This window comes from Chelonoidis abingdonii, chromosome 2, assembly GCF_003597395.2.
Source record: "Chelonoidis abingdonii isolate Lonesome George chromosome 2, CheloAbing_2.0, whole genome shotgun sequence".
Taxonomy (NCBI): Eukaryota; Metazoa; Chordata; order Testudines; family Testudinidae; genus Chelonoidis; species Chelonoidis abingdonii.
Genome location: NC_133770.1, coordinates 16,020,541 through 16,039,326, shown reverse-complemented (window position 1 = coordinate 16,039,326; position 18,786 = coordinate 16,020,541). Strand labels below are relative to the sequence as shown.

Below are 18,786 nucleotides of genomic sequence, written 5' to 3'. Positions count from 1 at the left end.
CCCCTTAGACCGGCCCCCCCTTGCCTCATCAGCACCGCAAGCCCTCCTTAGTGCCCTGCCCCCATAGATCGACCTCCCCTCACCTCATCGGCACCCCAAGCCCTCCTCATTGCCCTGCACCCCCAGACTGGCTCCCCTTCGCCTCATCAGCACCCCCAAACCCTCCTCATTGTCCTGTTCCCCCCTAGACTGGCCCCCCTCACCTCATCAGCACCCCAAACCCTCCTCACAGCCCTGCCCCCTGAGACCGACCTCCCAATGCCTCATCTGAACCCCAGACCCTCCTCACTGCTCTGCTCCCCTACAGCAACCTCCCCTCACCTCATCAGCACCCCAAAACCCTCTTCACTGCCCTGCCCCCTAGACTGACCCCATCTCACCTCATCAGCACCCCAAGTTAGAGGAAAGGCATGGGAAGAGGCAAGCAGAAAGGTTCAGGCTGGTTGCACAGCTTGAGAACAGGGTTTTAGCACAGGAGCAGGCATTTGCTTTGCAGTTCCTGGAACATGCAAGGCAACTAAGGGTATGTCTACACTATGGGATTATTCCGATTTTACAGAAACCAGTATTTGGAAACAGATTATATAAAGTCGAGTGCACGGGGCCACACTAAGCACATTAATTCGGCAGTGTGCATCCATTTACCAAGGCTAGCATCGATTTCCGGAGCGTTGCACTGTGGGTAGCTATCCCATAGTTCCTGCAGTCTCCCCCATCCATTGGAATTCTGGGTTGAGATCCCAGTGCATGATGGGACAAAAACAGTATCGCAGGTGATTCTGGGTAAATGTTGTCCTTCCTCCATGAAAGCAACGGCAGACAATCATTTAGCACCCTTTTTCCCTGGATTGTCCTGGCAGGCGCTGTAGCATGGCAACTATGGAGCCCATTTAGCCTTTTGTCACTGTCACCGTATGTGTACTGGATGCTGCTGACAGAGGCGGTAATGCAGTGCTACACAGCAGGATTCATTTGCCTTTGCAAGGTAGCAGAGATGGTTATCAGCCCTTTTGCACCGTCTGCTGCTTTGGAAATGGGCAATGGCAGTTACCAGGCCTTTTGTACCGTGTGCTGCTGTCATGGGTGCTCCTGGCTGGCCTCGCATGGACAAAAATGGGAATAAGTCCCCAGGTCATTCCCTTCTTTACATTTTGTCTAAAAGTAGAATCAGTCCTGCCTAGAATATGGGGCAAGTCTACTAAAGAACCAGAGAGGACAGCCGCTCCAGGTCAGAGCCACAGACATCCTGCAGAAATGATGAGCTGCATGCCATTCTAGGGGGTGCCCCCTCCACAACCGCACCCGTAGCTTCCCTCCTGCCCCACCCCTCCTGGGCTACCGTGGCAGTGTCTCCCCCATTTGTGTGGTGAAGTAATAAAGAATGCAGGAATAAGAAACACTGACTTCATAGTGAGATAAAATGAGGAGGAGGCAGCCTCCAGCTGCTATGATAGTTCAGGCAGGACAGAATCTACATTAGTCATTAAAGGGTGTGGGGGAGAGGAGCACAGCCTCCAGCTGCCATGATATTTCAAGCAGGACTGAATCTCCATTAGACACTAAGGGGATTGACGACTATATCCCTGAACCACCCGACAATGTTTGCCGAACCTTCAGGTCGTGGAGCTCAGCCAAGATGACAAATACTTTCCGAGACTGCGGGAACCATGGATAGTCGAGTCCTCAGTCCCCTCCTCCCCTGAGGTCCATTTGATTCTTGGCTTTCCGTTACGCTTGTCACGCAGCACGTGCTGAGTCCCTGCTGTGACCTCTTCTTCATCCTGGAGATTTTTCAAATGCTTTCTTTCGTCTTTTGGAAAGAGCCTGATAGACATTGTTCCCCATCAGCGATCAGATCTGTATCTCCACTGGTCCATGCTAGAGCTCTTTTGGATTGGGCGCATCGCCACCGTGCTGATCAGAGTCCAGCTGGGCACAGAACATGAAATTCAAAGTTTGCGGGCTTTCCTGTTACCTGGTCATTGCATCTGAGTCAATTGCTGTCCAGAGCAGTTCAGCTGATGCACTGTGGGATAGCGTCTGAGGCAATACGTCGATTTGCAGCCATACCCTAATATGAATGGCAATAGCATTTTCAGTGCTTTACTCCCCTCGTCGAGGTGGGATTAGCTGATCTGGTATTAAGAGCCTGTATACGTTAAGGGCTTCGGGTGTGACGTGACGTGAGGGTTAACTCGGTTTAACGCTCCTGAATTTGGTATAAATGCGTAGTGTAGACCAGGCCTAAGGGTGGAAGACATAGATAAACAGAAAGAACTGTTTGAGCAGCTGATATCACTCACGGCTGCAAGAATGCTGGTTCCTGCTGCATCACTCACACTATAGCCTGAGTCTTCTCCGGGTACCTTAAGATGTTGTCCAGAAACAGGATGGAAAACTCCATGGTTGATGTCCCTTGCAATTGGGCCTCATGCATAGCTGGGCAGGGCAACTTTGCCCCATGCAGTCCTCTATATTACCCCCCTCCCCTGTCAATACCTCCACTACGTCCCCCAGTGCAACGAACAGGGAAAGAAGGGAAAAGAGGATGCGGGAGTGGAGGACATACAAGAGCAGGAGGTTCTGTTGTTACTTGTGTTTTGGTGTGGTAATAGGCAGCTGGCCTGCCTGGCAGTGGGTGAATGGGCAGTGTGCAGTTGTACTTTTTAAATACATATTTATTAATAAAGCTTTTTATCAAAGAAAGCTTATTGCTGTCACTGCATCACATTCTACGGAGTGTATTTCAAATAATAAAGGTGAGCACATGATCAAGGACCATTAGAAATTAGTATGCAAACCCTGTTCCTCAATACAATTAGCTATATCAATCCATATTTAAATCAACCCCCATTTGATAAGTTGTCATGTCATTCGTAAGTACGTTGCATGGCAATCATCCGCCCCCACCGCCCGGCACTGAAACCCTCTCACAGTCAATGAGCTTCTTCCCCATCACATCATTGGCTCGTGCAAATCCATAATGTGGGAGCACAAAGCATCCCTGACTTCTGTGGCCTGGGTGCATCCAGCTCCAACTGTGGTTGGTGTCCCTCCTGGCTGAGGGTACCGATTCAGCAGCCCCTCGCTGTCATAGGTCTATTCAGGGGGAAATGGCTCACCTCTGGTTTTGCAAAGATTGTGATGAGCACAGCAAGCGACTGTGATGCAGACAGCATTAATGATGCTGGCATCCAAACACAGGGCCGACTTTATTAACTGCGGGGCCCGATTCGAATACCCAGCGGCAGTCTGGGGCTTTGGTGGCACTTCAGCAGCGGGGGATCCACTCCAGGTCTTCCCCGGCACTAAAGGACCCCTCATTGCGGAAATGCCACAGAAGACCCCTGGAGCAACCCCCACCCCCCGGCTTCATTGCGGGGGTTATCCTTACAGGTTTACACTCTAAATGTCATAGACTTTAAGGTCAGAAGGGACCATCATGATCGTCTAGTCTGAACTCCTGCACAACACAGGCTGCAGAATCTCATCCACCCACTCCCGCAACAAACCTTTAATCTATGTCTGAGCCACTGAAGTCCTCAAATCATAGTTTAAAAACTTCAAGGTGCAGAGAATTCTTCAGCAAGTGACCTGTGCCCCATGCTGCAGAGGAAGGCGAAAACCCCTCAGGGTCTCTGCCGATCTGCCCTGGAGGAAAATTCCTTCCCGACCCCAAATACGGCGATCAGTTAAACCCTGAGCATGTGGGCAAGACTCACCAGCCAGGCATTTAACATAAGTTTGGTGTCAAGCATGGACGTGTCTCTGGTAGACGTGAGTTATTTTTTTAAGTGTCTTTTTTTGGTCTTAAATATGTTTTCAGTTCAACTCAAATAGAGCGTTATTCAATACTATGTATAGAAACCTGAGAGACATTCCCCTCTCTTGTTTCTAATCCCTGTGTCATCTGAGGGTCACTTTTTGTTTGTTCCCCCCTTAGAACCAGTGGAAGAGTCTCTGCTGGAACAGTATGGATTCCCTATAGCTGGAACAGAGACCAGATGTTACACAAATCATGCACTGTCTTATGATCAGGCAAAACGGGTGCCTAGATGGGTGATTGAACATATTTCAAAACACAAGACACTGGGTATGTATGTGTGTGCTTGTTTATTTTGATGGCACCCACAAGTGGGATAGGCATATCACAGAAAATACCAATCCTGCAATGAGCTCTGTGGAGGTGGCTCCTTATGCCCACTCAGTCTCACCAAAGTCAGTGAGGCTACATGGAAGTGCTGGATTAATGACCCTAGAACTGTAAAAGGAATCTGCCAGTGCAAGTCCGTGTGCCTGTTCTGAGTCCCATTTTCCTTAGTGGGACTATGAGCTGGCAGAAGGGATCATATTGAAGGATTTCTCTGGAGGATCGGGGCTTACATGACAAATGTGATGGGTTTGAGTATATTCCATACAGCTTGAGGGGAGGGATCAGGAAGGACAAGAGTTACAGGTACAGGCTGAGGTGATTGTACAGTTTACACAGACACATGGCTGGCGATTCAGCGGCTGTGTGTACATCTGAAACACTCATGTTTTGTAGGTGACCTTGCAGAAGTGGGTCTTAAAAGGTGAAGTTAATGACTGTGAGGCTACCAATGTAAAATTAAACTACATAAACTAAGGCCCCAACGCCACACCCATCTACAAACATGCTTAACTTCACTCACAGGAACAGTCCCATTGAAGGCAGTGGGATTGCTCAAGTTCTTAAAGGTGATCCTGGGGCAAATCTTCAGCTACTGTAAATTGTTTTAGCTCTATTCAATGGAGCTATCACAGTTTACACCAGTTGAGGATCTACCCCATGTTTGTCTTTGCAGGATCAGGCTGAATTAATCAGAATAGCTCTATGAGAGACTTAGATAAAATATAAAGTGCCAGAAAAATAGGAGTATGTAATATGTAGCCCTGAAATAACGTTTTTGGGAAAGTTGAATCAAGTGGGATCAACTGATCAAAACCAAATAATTAGTGTAACACATTGTATTACATATGTTACTCAGTATGTAACACATACTCTTTTTGTAACCCATTACTTACATTGCTTCAGTTCCACTAAACTGTTTTCACCATCTGAATAAAATGCAAATAATATACAACCATCTTAATTTAAATTTATAGAATTATGAAGTTTTAATATTGCAAGGTATTGGTAACAAAGGTACCTGTATAACTGCAAAATAAGTAGCATCCCTTTGGCTATATCTCAGTCACAATCTTCAGGGTAGCTTTCAAAACTACAGACATGATGCTGAGAGCATTTAGAACTGACTAAAAGTAGTCCCATTGACTTCACTAGTTCATAAAAGATGAAAGCAGTAATTTTACAATTGTATTCAAGTGTCTGTAACCATCTGACATGTTAAAATGTTGTCCAAAGTATCAGAATCAAACTAATCAGCCAGTTGAGATTAAACATCTTGAGACATGGAATTCTGATATATGTCTGATTGCTACCCTGATTAAGACATAGTTCTGTCAAAACTGAGGTGGAAAATAATACTCAGATCACATAGAGACTCCTGAAATGTAAGCAGTTTGGGAAGGCACACTGGGAAACAGCTCTTTTTATTCTGTAATGATGATGGTTCGCAAATAACCTAACTATTTAGTATATTGTTCCTCAGGCAACGCAGATCGAAGGCACTGCAAATTCAGACCAGATCCTAGTATCCCTCTCATGTTTAGTGCTGTCAATGAAGACTACGTTGGGAGCGGGTGGTCGCGAGGGCATATGGCACCAGCAGGAGATAACAAATATTCAACAGTAAGAATCCTTCTTAACGTATGTCTGTCAGTGGGAGGGTGATCTAAAATTTATTTATAATGGGGTTTTTTTTGAGAGGAAGCATGGCCTCCTTGTTGAGGGACAAGATATGGAATCAGGAGTTCTGGGTTTTCATCCTGATTGTGCTGTAGACTTGCCGTGTGAAACTGAGCAACTCACAATTTTCTATGCCCTGGCTTCTCTATCTGTAACATGGGGATGATTTACCTATCACACCTTAAAGTTCTCTTCTGATGCTTAGTTAGTAAGTGAGTGGAGGAAAGCAGCACTGTCCTCTTAGCCAACAGGTACTGAGATATTTAAACCTTGATGGACAAAGCACTAGCAAACATGCTGTAAAGAGCTGCCCTGCGCTGGCAGGGGAATAATTTAGATGGATTAAAGGTCTGTTCCCTTTCTAATTCTGTGTATAAAGTGAATTAAAGCAGAGTTTGTCCAAGTTCGAGTCGTGACCCAGTACTGGGTCATGGTATGTCAGGCACTGGGTCACTCTGATCAGCACCGCCGACCGGGACATTAAAAGTCCCATTGGCAGTGCTGCCCAGCTAAGGCAGGCTAGTACCTACCTATTCCGACATCGTGCTGCACCCTGGAAGCTGCCAGCAGCATGTCCGGCTTCTAGGCAGGGGGGCCACGGATCACCACGCGCTGCCCCTGCCCTGAGCACTGGCTCCGCACTCCCATTGGCTGGGAACCAGCCAGTGGGCACTGGGGGGGTGGTGCCTGTGGGTGAGAGTTGCATGAAGCCATTTGCGTGCCTCCACCTAGGAGCTGGACCTGCTCCTGGCCGCTTCCGGGGTGCAGTGCGGTCCGTGGTGCCAGGACAGGCAGGAAGCCTGCCTCCGCACCCAGACAGCACCGCTGACTGAGAGCCACTGGAGATAAGACCTTGCCTCAGCCCTTAGCCCCTCCAAACCTGGAACCCCTCCTGCACCGCAAACCCTTCAACCCTGGCCCCATCCCAGAGCCTGCACCCCCAGCCCAGAGCCCTGATCCCCTCCTGCACCCCAACCCCCTGCCCCAACCCAGAGCCCCCTCCCACACTCTGAACCCCTCATTCCTGGCCCTACCCTGCAGAACTCACCCCCATACCCTAATCCTCTTCCCGAACCTTGTGCCCCTCCCATACCCCAAACCTCTCATCCCCAGTTCCGTTGGGTCATGGGCATCAATAATTTTCTTCAGCTGGGTCCTCAGAAAAAAGTTTGAAAACCAGTGCATTAAGGGACTGCCTTACCATTTGCCTTAGATGTCCTCTTAAAGTCTACAAAAAATGTTTTTTCTTACCTAATCTATGACGTTGTAAGATAAGTGTGCCAAAATATTGGTCCCTTAATCCATTGACTAACAAAGCATCCTTGATTCTATCTGGTCCTAGTTTGATTTTGTTCCATAATATAGATGATTTGCTATTTAGGAAGCAGACTGAAAGTGCATTCCTGTCCTGAAATGTAATATGCTGTGGAGCAGGGTAATGGCAGCACTGTTATATAGTAGATTAATGCACTAGTCATTTTACTTATAGTGGAAGGGTCACTGATGGACTTTGTCGGTTCTTTCAGCTATTTCAACATGTTTAGCAGCTTGTACAATGAAGCCCAGGATTTAAATAGGGTTAGATATGTTAACTGGAATATTTCACAGTACAACCACTACCTGTACTAAGCTTTGTTCTAAATATTGCTGCCAGATCCTTATCTTCTATGAATCAGGAGAATCTGAAAGAGCACTTAAAAATGAAATAAAATAATAAGATGCAGAATAAGAGCCTGAGGTTTTACTTTCATGTTTTTTCACATATTTGTAAATGTATAGGACCAGAAGAAGGCCAAGATTACTACTTCTCTGGAATTACTTGGGCCTCAGTCCTGAAATGTTTATGCACCTACTTAACTGTGCTCACAATTTGTAAAGTTAAACAGGTGCATAAGCCTTTGCATGATCAGGGTCTTGATGACCATTCCATCAGCTGCATCCTGTATCTTTTTAAAATTGTAAAATGCTGGCAATGTAAAACCTTTCCTGACGAATAAAGGCAAAAACATATTGAACCAATCTGGGAAATAAGAACCATAAGTGCAAATTTCCCTCCTCTTCAGAAAAGGCAGCCAGCTACTCCCAAACTAATTACAAACTATTACCCCTTTAATTCCATACTGTCATTCAATGTTATGCTTAAGTATTATTTTGTTTGTCTGCTGGCTCCAAAAATGGATACACTTGTGAATGTTTCTATAGAATGATAGATGGGCCTGAGCTGCAAAGATCATATCCCAATTTTTCATCTCTACTTCTGCCCCAGTACTTCTGTGGTGCTCTGATCTAGGATTTTGATTTTACCCGTTATGTAAATAATGTCCGTCTGTGAAGTCTGGATCTAGATATGGGTTCTGATTCCAAACCCTCCTAAATTTTGGCTTTGTTTTCAGCCCATCTCAATAGCATTTCAATAACATGGCGCCATTTTCTTTCTTTATACAGCAAGCTATGGCTGAAACATTTTACTTGTCCAACATTGTGCCTCAGAATTACAAGAATAATGCTGGATTCTGGAACAGGTGAGATGTTACTTTTGGATGGACTAAGTGTAAGATGAAGACGAAGTTAAAGTCAGTGGTAAAACACTAATAATATCTTACATATATAGAGCAAAGGATCCCTAAGCACTTTGCAAGCCATGTGCAAGAATACTGCATATACATACTGCAGCCTCCTCCAGGAGAAAAGGCAGTGCCAAGAGCTATTTGCAGTCATTTTGGTGTATTATCCAATAGAAATTGTAGGAGGGATTTAGGTAGGTGAATATAATTACTTATCCTAGGAGTTAACATTAGGAGCCAGTTACCAGGAATCAAGCCGGGTTGGAACTCCAAGAGATCAGAATTGAGAGACACACTGGAGGGCAGGGATCAAGAGTAAGGTCAGCTGTTCAATGCAATCCTGCAGGACTTGGTTAGCCACCTTAAGGAAGGTGGCCCATTCTGATGAGTCTAGTGATTCTGGAGGCAGCGGCTGGGCTGCTGGATCCATTCCTCTCACAGGGGTCCCACTCCTGTGGGTTACAGGGGTCTGTACAAGCTATCAAGACCGGGGTGCGGGGTGGGCTGGCCTAGGGATTAACGTTAGGCATGGGCCCAGGGGCCAGGAGCCAATTACCAGGAATCAGGCCAGGTTGGAATACCAGGAGATGAGAGTTCAGAGACAAACCAGAGGGCAGGAACCAGGAGGCAGTTACCAAGGTTCAGGCTGAGTCAGGATACCAGGAGGTCAAGAACAGGTAAATGCCAAACCAACAGTCTGTGGCAGGGTGAAGTCCAGTTGTAGGTGATGTTAGGTGTGTGTGTGTGTGTGTGTGTGTGTGTGTGTGTGTGTGTGTGTGTGTGTGTGTGTGGTGTGTGTGTGTGTGTGGTTGTGTGTGTGTGTGTTTGTGTTGTTGTGTTGTGTGTGTGTGTGTGTGTGTGTGTGTTCTCCTTGTGTGCTGTCCCAGCTCTGCAGCAGACCTCGAGCGAACCGCCCAATGACCACTAGATACGTTAAGGTACAAAGGCACCCAGCCAGGTTTATTGTGAACAAAGAACGGTCCTAGCTCCCTGGATCAATGTCTATAGTTACACTAGCACATGTATGCCCATGACAATGGATGTATCTCAGTCAGTGGCAGAACTTTCCACTGCCCTCTAGGCTGGCCAAAGACACTCCTCCTGAGACTCCATTGGATACATCAGTGCAAACAGGTTAATATTGCCACTCTGATGTAGTTAATTGACATCTTGTGATGTAGCTGGTTACCACTCATCACCTTGTACCTGTTGTTTTGATCAAAACATCTCTATCCATCATGTTATTATTCTGACCTTATCTTTAAGATGGGTCAGCATGCTCCTATCATCTTTGGGGAATGTGCTAGTATTGGGGTGTTCTGGTACTACCCTTCTGGAATGCGTTTACATGCATGGCCTGTGCCTAGCACTTCTTTGGAATGTCTGTTTCTGCAATATTAGCCTCTGTGAGCAGGCCTTGCCTTTTCATCACAGCTTAACTTTGCTTTATATTAGCAAAGTCTTGACCATTACTTTAGTTCAGGCCTCAGGCCTCATACTAGGCTTCTAATAAAAGGGTTTATGTTTCAGGCCCTCTTCCTACTACTGGAGAAAAATTTCCCATTTTCTCCTCTGGCTTAAAGAGGGGCTGTGGCCCAGTCAGGAGACATGGAGCTCTCCGAGTCAGAGCATAGGGACATGGCTTGTGCCCCCGTTGGGCTTCATCAACCCTGGTCCCTGTTTGAAAGATGCCAGGTGGAAGACTCCCCCCCTAGCACTCCCACGGCTACAGGTTCGAGACCTGCAAGGCCTGACAGGAATACATGCATCCAAGTAACAACCAGCCAAAATCTTCACTTGTGAAGACTGGCAGCATCGCAGCTTTGAGGTGATGGAACTGGATGATGTGTATTAACTGTTCATATTGACTCTTTTCCTTTATTCTTTTGAGGTGAAAACTAATTAGTAACTGAAACAAACATTGATTCTGTACTTGTTGTGTGGAACTCAACATCTTTTAAGACTCAGAAATCAGAGGGAGTGATGAATTTTACGAGGCTCAATCAAGGAGAGGATAGTAAAAGAATGTAAAATATTACATTTAAAAATCTAGCATAGGAAATGATTCATCATTCTTGCAAACGCTGCTCTCTACTTTTACAGGAATATATATAAAAGCATATGAGGCATTCAGTAAGATTATATGATTTTATGGATAAATAATGCACTATGACATTTTAAGAGTTATTCAATTGTTTTAATGCCTCAGGAAATTGGGCATAAGTTTTCACTGATGCTAAAGCTAGGCACGTGCCAGTTTAGGGTCGGGAGCTTCTGTTACTCCTCTCAGCCGAGAACTCTGGTTAATCAGGAGATCATGGGGAGAGCCTGAAAATTGCATCAGGCACCTACAGCCCCAAGGTCTTCGCCTACTAAATGGAATTAAATATCACTGTTACCACTCCCCTCCTCCCCCTGTGCCATGCCCCCTCCAATTTAAAGGAATAAAACTACTCTGTGTTATTTATTCATTTCATATTGCCAGTCAGCTTTCTATGTGATACAACTGTAAGGATGAAATGTACTATGTCTCTAGCTTTTGTTTCACATCTCTTCTCTCCTGTCCCTCCCTGGCTTCACTTCTCTTTTCCTTTCTCCTCTTTCCTATAATTGATTATTTCTAGTGTTGACTTTCAGGGTCTGTATTCTTTTTTCATTTTCTCCTTTCAGTACCCTTATCTCTCTCTCTCTCTTTTACATTTTATTTGCCACCTCTGTTTTCTGTATCTCCTTACTTCTCCCCACCAAAAAATCTCTCTCAATCCTATGCTTCTTTTCTAATTTATCCCGTCAATTTCTTCCTCTCTCTCTCCCACCCAACTCAAGTATATGAAATAACTGTTTGGACGTTTGACTATTTCAAAGGTGACCAAAGTGAGACTTGCAAACCAAATGTGACACAACTCCCCTCTCCTCTTCAGCAGAGGTCCCCGCAGTAATTGTTTTGACGTAAGCAGCTGCTGTGACCTGTAGGAACCATATGAAGAGTGACTATAATCAGTTCCATTTTATGAAAACTAGGCATGACTTGGCAAGCTGTTCACCTGGACAAACTTTTCATGCTCCAAGCTATATTCATTTAAGTATTTTTCTGAACCCCAAAACATGCACTTTGGTTTGATACCTTTCCCAAAGGCAGGGTTACATTGTTCCTAATCAGTTTTACACAGAAGAGCAAGAAGGGGCTTGGAGACTGCAATAGGCATCAATGCATGTGAGAAAATGCCTGGAACACTTGCAATTTGACATTTAAGATTCTGTATGCATATTGCAAAAATCTCTAATTATATATTTTACCAAAATATTTGGCGGTATATTGAAGGACCATAATTCCTCTAAATTACGGAGGAGCAAACAAAAAATAATATAAAAAAAAACCCTTTTAAAATGAGAGAGGATGCAGCCCCCCCAAAAATTCTTATTTATTCAAAGTGATCAAGAACTCAGTAATGGAAATGAATGGGGAACTTGAGTTTTGAGGGAATGTGATAAAACTGCCGATCTGAGGTCTCAAATGTGTGCAGAAAATGCATGACCAATTGTAAATTAACCAATGGGGGTTGAATGCAGGAGATGGGACGACAGCTTCAACTTATGCATACATTTACTCATTTTTTGGCATGCAGCTTGGGCCCATATTTTTGAAAATGAGCCCAAAACTGTTTGAGAGTAGTTTGTCTTGCTCTCTATGATCTAGGCATGATTTAAAAAAAAAAAAAAAAAAAGAAAGTTGCCCCCACCGGCATTCCCTGACCTGAGGGATATCTTCGCAGAATGGAAATGTATTGTCGGGAGCTGACAGAGAGATTTGAGGATGTTTGGATAGTTTCTGGACCTTTGACCTTGCCTCAGACAGGGGATGATGGAAAGAAAAGAGTAACCTATCAGGTAGGTACCTGTGCTGTTGTTACACACTAAATTGAATGTCACTGTTAACAGTATCTTTACATAAAACAGAAACAAATAAACATAATTGTCTTGCAGTTTGGTTAAAACAAAGTTAAACTCCTTTGTAGTACTTGCAAAATGTTGGAATAGACATTAGCACTGTTGTAGCTTGCCTACACTCTGAAATCATGCTGCAGTGAATTCTGTTATTAAATCCGTCATTTTGTTCAGGTAATAGAGGGCATATAAATGCTTCTTATTAAAGCTGTATTAAAACTGTACTTAGTGCTTCTATAATGCAAGATAACTGCTAGGTAGAGGGCCAGTGGGGTTTGCTGCTCTATATGTATCTATTTAATCATTTATTTATATAGTCTTTAAAATTACACATCTCTGAACCATCACAACGCTGACACAGTGTGGGGGTTTCAAAGCCACAGAACGGTTTTGGGTGCCCTGTTCCCATTAATTTTAACACCAATTAGTTGTCTAAATCCCTTCACCAGCATTTAAAATCTCAGCCCTAAAGCTTGATCTAAAAATCAGTGAAATCAGCTGACAGGCTCCACTTAAATTCAATAGGCTTTGGATGCAGCCTTATCACTGTAATCTTTGTCCTCCCTCCCTGTCACCACTTATTTTTTATTACACCAATTAATGCATAAAATGTTCATTGAAGTTTTGGACAAGGTCTTCAGAAGTTATTGCATTACAAGCCAAGAGACTGAGAAATGCTACTGAGTTGACTGGTAGCCCCCCCACCCCACCCCTTTGCTTGACCAACTGCTCTTATTCTTAAAGGTAAGTACGTGTGTAAGTTCAGAGCAGGGACTATCTTTGACTGTACAGCACCTGGCATGATGGGGCCTTAATCCTGCCTAAGGTCTTTGGGTGCTAGCATAATGCAAATAAATAATAATAATTCATAATTTTCATCTTCAGAGATAAAGATGTACAACCTTTAATCATTGCAATACCCTTCTGAGGTAGGTAATTATTGTCCTCATTTTACAAATGGAGAAACTGAGAGTGGTTAAGGGACTTGACCAAGGCCACGCAGCAAGTCAGCAGCAAAGCTAGGATTAGAATGTTCTGGAGTCCAGGCTTGTGCATAGCCCACTAGACTTTGCTTCACTTTGATTATCATGATAGTTTAGTTTCAATTGTTTATCCTTTAAAAAAGATTATTATCTTGGATTACAAAGAATTAGCAATCAACTGGGATCCAGAGGATGGACCCTGAGAATATTTTTAAAATGACAGTGATTTTCCAGCAAGCTCTAGAATTGTTCAGAGTCTAGCAGTTGTTTCCACTATGTTGAATTTTAGTCAGCATTTTCTAAATTGTGTCTTTGGAGGAACAGTGTCTCCTCCCAGTAGAAAAGGAAGTTTATATTTAAAAAAAACAAACCATTCTAACTCTGGGGATCAGTTCTGAAACGTTAATTTTAGCACTCCACAGGTAAAAATAAGACCAGTCTCTGTATCTTACTGCCTTTATTAAAAGTAACTTGATACCAGCATACTATGATTGAATAACACAGTAGCACAATGTGTCCCTGCGGCTTTGATTGCCATATCATTTTGTTCTAGTCTGGTGCCAAGACATCTTCATCATCCCTGGGTTTGATGACAACTCACATCTTTCTTGAATCTTGTATCAGTTTTGGTCTCAATACAAGTTATTAGGTGAAGTTCGATCTTATATGAGTCTGGGATAGGAAATGGCAAAGTGATGGTCAAATTTATAAACCCTTTTTAGTAAATTACCTTTTTCCAGAATGAGATAGAGTGGATAGATTCCTTTGCAGTTTAACACCTTGTCGTGAATTTCTGTATTATATTCCCAAACTAGTGTATATTTAGTTCAAGTATGGGAGTAATTTAATTAGTTTTACTATTTGAGTTATTTCAACTTAAAATCTTTAATTATGTATATGGATGATAGTTTATTTTAGCTGGCATTTTGAATGTGTTTGTGAATTTTAGAAAGAATCACTATTAAATTTCATGAAAATGAAAGGGGATAGAATATAACAGAAAACAAGCTAAATTTCAACCCAATGTGGTTACAATGTGGCTGTAGTTCTGCTGCTTCTCAAGGTTGTTTAAAGGAACGTGTAGTCTTTTCAACTTGCAACCACTCAGCTGTGTATTTGTTTGGTTATTTGCAGTAGCATGAATGCTAGGTGCTTGTTGGCGCCTGATTCTCTTTGAAATTTGAGAAGGAACTCATAGACTCTTACTAGGAAGAACTTGCTATTTGCAAATGTGCTTTGTAGCATATGAGCAAAGCCACTTGTGTTCAGGTGCTTTTAAAGGATTCATTCCCTTACTGTATATAAAATATACACTGAAAATATCTAAAATTCCTGTTTTTGTCATTTTGCATATTGTTTGCAGTAGAGACTCTTCTGTTCTAACTAGGAGTTTGTCCCTTGGGGAGCAAGACTTTGGAGTGTAGGAATTTTTTTTTCACCAATAAAAACTAATTCTCTCCCCTAAAACAGGGGGCGTAATTTGCCAAATCACACATAAAAGTTCATTAAAATAAATATCTGGAGTGAAATCTGACCCCTGGGAAGTCAATGGGAGTTTTGCCATTGACTTCATAGGCCAGGATTTCACCTCTAAAACCAGGAACCCAAAGAATTTGCTACTGGTGAGTACCCTGCGTTGTGTTCAGACCAATGACCTAGAAATGGAAGGTTCCATAATCCACAACCAGCCTCTAATCTCCTTGTTTGTTTGTTTGCGGATGACTTGGGAAAGTGTCACTCTTTTGAAGTTGTTGTTTAAAGAGACACACTGTACTATAGGCTCAAGCACTGGAATTACATACTGAGGATCTAAAAATGTAAATGCTATGGCTGGACTACACATATCTTTATGCTCCTCTAGTGTTTTCTTTTGTGAAACAAAAGATGTGTAAGTATTAAAATGTGCATGTATGCATTAATCTATTTCCTGGTCCACTCTTCAGTCTGTGGTTTCTTGTTCTTGGCTGTTCAAATAGTGAAATATAGACCCACTGGTGGCAAGGCTGGTGATTTTCTCATCATGGATATCCCCAAAACATTATTTTTAGATTACTATAGAGCAGTGGTTGCCAAACTTGGTTGGCGGCTTGTTCAGGGCAAGCCCCTGGAGGGCTGCGAGATGCTTTGTTTACCTGAGCGTCCACAGGTATGTCCACTCGCAGCTTCCAGTGGCTGCAGTTTACCATTCCCGGCCAATGGGAACTGCAGGAAGCAGTGCAGGCCAGGCCATCACTTCCCGCCGCGCCCATTGGCCAGGAACGGTGAACCGTGGCCACTGGGATCTGCGAGCGGCCGTACCTGCTGACGCTTCAGGTAGACAAAGCGTCTCGTGGCCTGCCCTGGGCTTACCCTGAACAAACTGCGAACCAAGTTTGGGAACCCCTACTCTAGAGGAAAGTCAGAGCAGCAGCCATGGCATTGTTCCCAGTTCCTGCTTGGACTGCTGTACCATTTGTTGTTTAATTCCAGAAAGGGAATTAACCTCAAACTCCTTGTATGCCGATGTTGTTCTATCTATTGGCTGAACTTGCTGTATCCCAAGATAAGTTCTGTCAGCTCATCTGCCTCCAGTGGACGCTTTTATCGTGAAGGGTAGATTGATGATTGTGCTTGGTATTTGAGAGATACATTTGGAGAGTGTGTATATATATAAATGTAAAATAGAATGCCAACAGGAAGAATCTGTTCTGTGTCACTGGAGAGGCAGATGCAGGTTTTTCATCTTTGTCCAGAGCAAATCAAAATGACATTGTCTTGTTTTATATATTGCTATTTTCCATTGAATGTCAGTTTAGTGGTTTTCCTCGGTTGGCAGATTGTTGGTTTTAAATATGACTTGTACAGTAATTTTATTGCATCACACTCCTCTCTCCACCCTTTGCTCACAATGAAATCATACTAACTCATAACAAATTTTTCCAGCAATTGTTGTCAAAAGAAAGACAATTGAGATCTTTTTTGTTTCAGAGAAGACATTTTGCTTGATGCTTTTTTTAACAAAGTATGTAATAATTACTGGAAGTATTTGTCTTTTGTTTAATGTTTAAAGATGTTGATTTAATGGAATTAATACATTTTCTTAACTCGAGGCAGAAATCAACAATATGAGATGGGGTCCACAGCTGTCATCCACACCAGCAACTGAGGAGTGGGTGGTTAAAACCCTAACAGCACCTCTTCAGGTGTGTGATGGTGATGTAAAGATGATTAATAAAAACCTTTGAGAGGTTCCTCAATCTCTTTTAATCTAGACATTACAAGGGAAAAGAACCTGCAATACAGAAGGAAGCAAACTTTGGTACCATTATTAGCACTCCAGATATGCTCAGTACTATAGAGACAAGTAGCAGACACAGTTCTTACCCCAAAAAGCCTGTGATCTAAGGGCCAGGATCTCAGCTGGTGTAAATGTGCTGCATAGCTCCCTCAGCCCCTAAATTTGGACATGATATACTAATGAAAATAATTTAAACACTGGGGATCTAAAAAGGAAGACAGAGGTTACAAGATAGGCTCCTATGGTTACTTTCATTTAGCAATGCACACATCTGGAAGGCTTTCTGTATTTTATTTTTTTTAAACATATTTAAGTTGTTATAGGGGAAGTTGTAGTGACGACTATATTTAGATTGCCTAACACCGAATGAGGCACAATTTCTGTGGAAAAAATAGTATGCGATCATTTATTAAAGACTGTATTATACTATATATGTTCAAGGAGGCTGAATTACGTGGAGCTGATTCCGAAATTTTCAACAACACGTTTTTTCATTGGAAAATGTTTCGTCAAAACCAAGCTATAGTGTTGGTCCCCCTCTCTGTGACTCAGTGTTTATTCAGTTATTTATACCAAGTGGAACCACTCCAATTGGAGAGATTGAGAAAGAGATTGGGATGTGGGAGACCCAGGTTCGTACTCTGAATCAAGCTATTGGCTATTCCAAGGTGGGTTTCTCTCCCCCTTAACCGTAACATTTTTTTAGTATAGTTTTTCTGCATGTGTATCTTTTCTGTATTACTGTTCACATCCTCAGGAAAAACAAATGCTGAATACGTTACAAGTAAAATAAAAAGAGCCCTTGGAACAGGACTGTATTCAGACTCCTCACTCCCTCATAATGGCATGTGACAGAGCCCTATCAACCAGGGAAACTTGGGCTATAAGAACAGAATTAATGCTTTAACAAGGCCAATAGCAACACAAATGCAGAAGGACAATGGGACTGGAATGGAGAGCATAAGCGATGTTCAGGAAAATCAAGGCCAGGAAAAAATGCACTAACAGCAAAGAGGATTTCAGAAAGCCTGTTTCTATAAGGAATCCTGGATCAAATTATAATAAAGCTCTACTGAGTTAATCCTGCGGTAATATCAATAGGAATGATGTTATCTAAAGCAAGACATCTAATGGGCCTGGTCAGCATTGTCCCTAAAGTTATCGATAAAGCAAATCAAGTGTCTTCTCTGAGGCACTGGACTACAGCAGAGCAGGCCACAGGCTGAATCTAGAGCAAGAAGGAGGATGTGTCTGAAGGTTCAGGGGACAGCATTGCAGATGACCTGGAGATTTAACTGACCTCTTAATTTTGCTATTCCTGGACCTTGATGGGAGTGTAGACTTAAGTAGCAGGAGAGTTGACTGTGTTTCCAAGAGATACTGGATTATGGATTTCCTGCTACCCCATAGTTGTTATATGGAAAGAGCTTCAAAACACACACACAGAGGAAAGGGTTACTGTAGTGCAGAGGAAATTTCTATAGATATTGTTTTAATGTATTTGACAATATTGCCTGATGCAGAGAAAGTGTGCAGGACTGGTTAATGTGTACTGGCAGCTAAGTCCTGATGGAATTTGATTTCTATTCACCATGTCCTGCAGAAATCTCAGGTAATTGCCACCTCAGAACGGGATCTCCCTGTAATGAAAACCCACTGCCTTTTGCTAATTTTGTTTATAGTGGTTTTGCTTTTTCTTGTCACTAGATGGCACAGTGCAACTTTTCAAACATCATCATTGCTTTTCATGGAAACGTATTACTGCCTTATTGGAGGAGACTTGCTTTCTGTTCTTGAATTCACCGGGCAGCAATAGCCCTTTTAACTGAGTTGGATGTAGAATAAAAATACAGTAAAGCTTGTGTTTAAAACTACAAGTACGTATCCTTTTAAAAAGCTTGCAGAGGGTTCTGGTGTGTCCTGTATTGGGGCTGGTGTGGAGGCGCTTCCCGCCTGTGGGAGTCCTGAGAGGCATTGTTCCTGAAAGAAATGCAAATGCCCTCAGAAATGCAGTGGGTGCAGTGTCTGCTGGCTGCTGCTAAGACGAGGCAGGGTTACCCAGGACATTCCCTTTTATTTCCTGATTTGTGCCCAGTCCTCACATTGGGCAGGTCCTGATGCACCTATGCAGGAGTTGGGTAATCTTGCTTACACAGTACAAGAATGATTTTTTCCATTGTATGTTGA

The 18,786-nt window shown here is 43.2% G+C and overlaps 1 protein-coding gene across 1 annotated transcript in view; it reads left to right on the top strand.

Moving 5' to 3' along the window:
* The first annotated feature begins 4,010 nt into the window (after positions 1-4,010).
* EXOG (exo/endonuclease G) overlaps positions 4,011-18,786 on the top strand; it is a 30,738-nt gene continuing 15,962 nt past the window's right edge. Inside the window, exons 1-4 of the mRNA XM_032789065.2 lie at positions 4,011-4,093; positions 5,634-5,773; positions 8,276-8,352; positions 12,168-12,282. Coding sequence (XP_032644956.2) covers positions 5,687-5,773; positions 8,276-8,352; positions 12,168-12,282 — 279 coding nt within the window. The 5' untranslated portion in view covers positions 4,011-4,093; positions 5,634-5,686. The remainder of the gene's footprint in view (positions 4,094-5,633; positions 5,774-8,275; positions 8,353-12,167; positions 12,283-18,786) is intronic.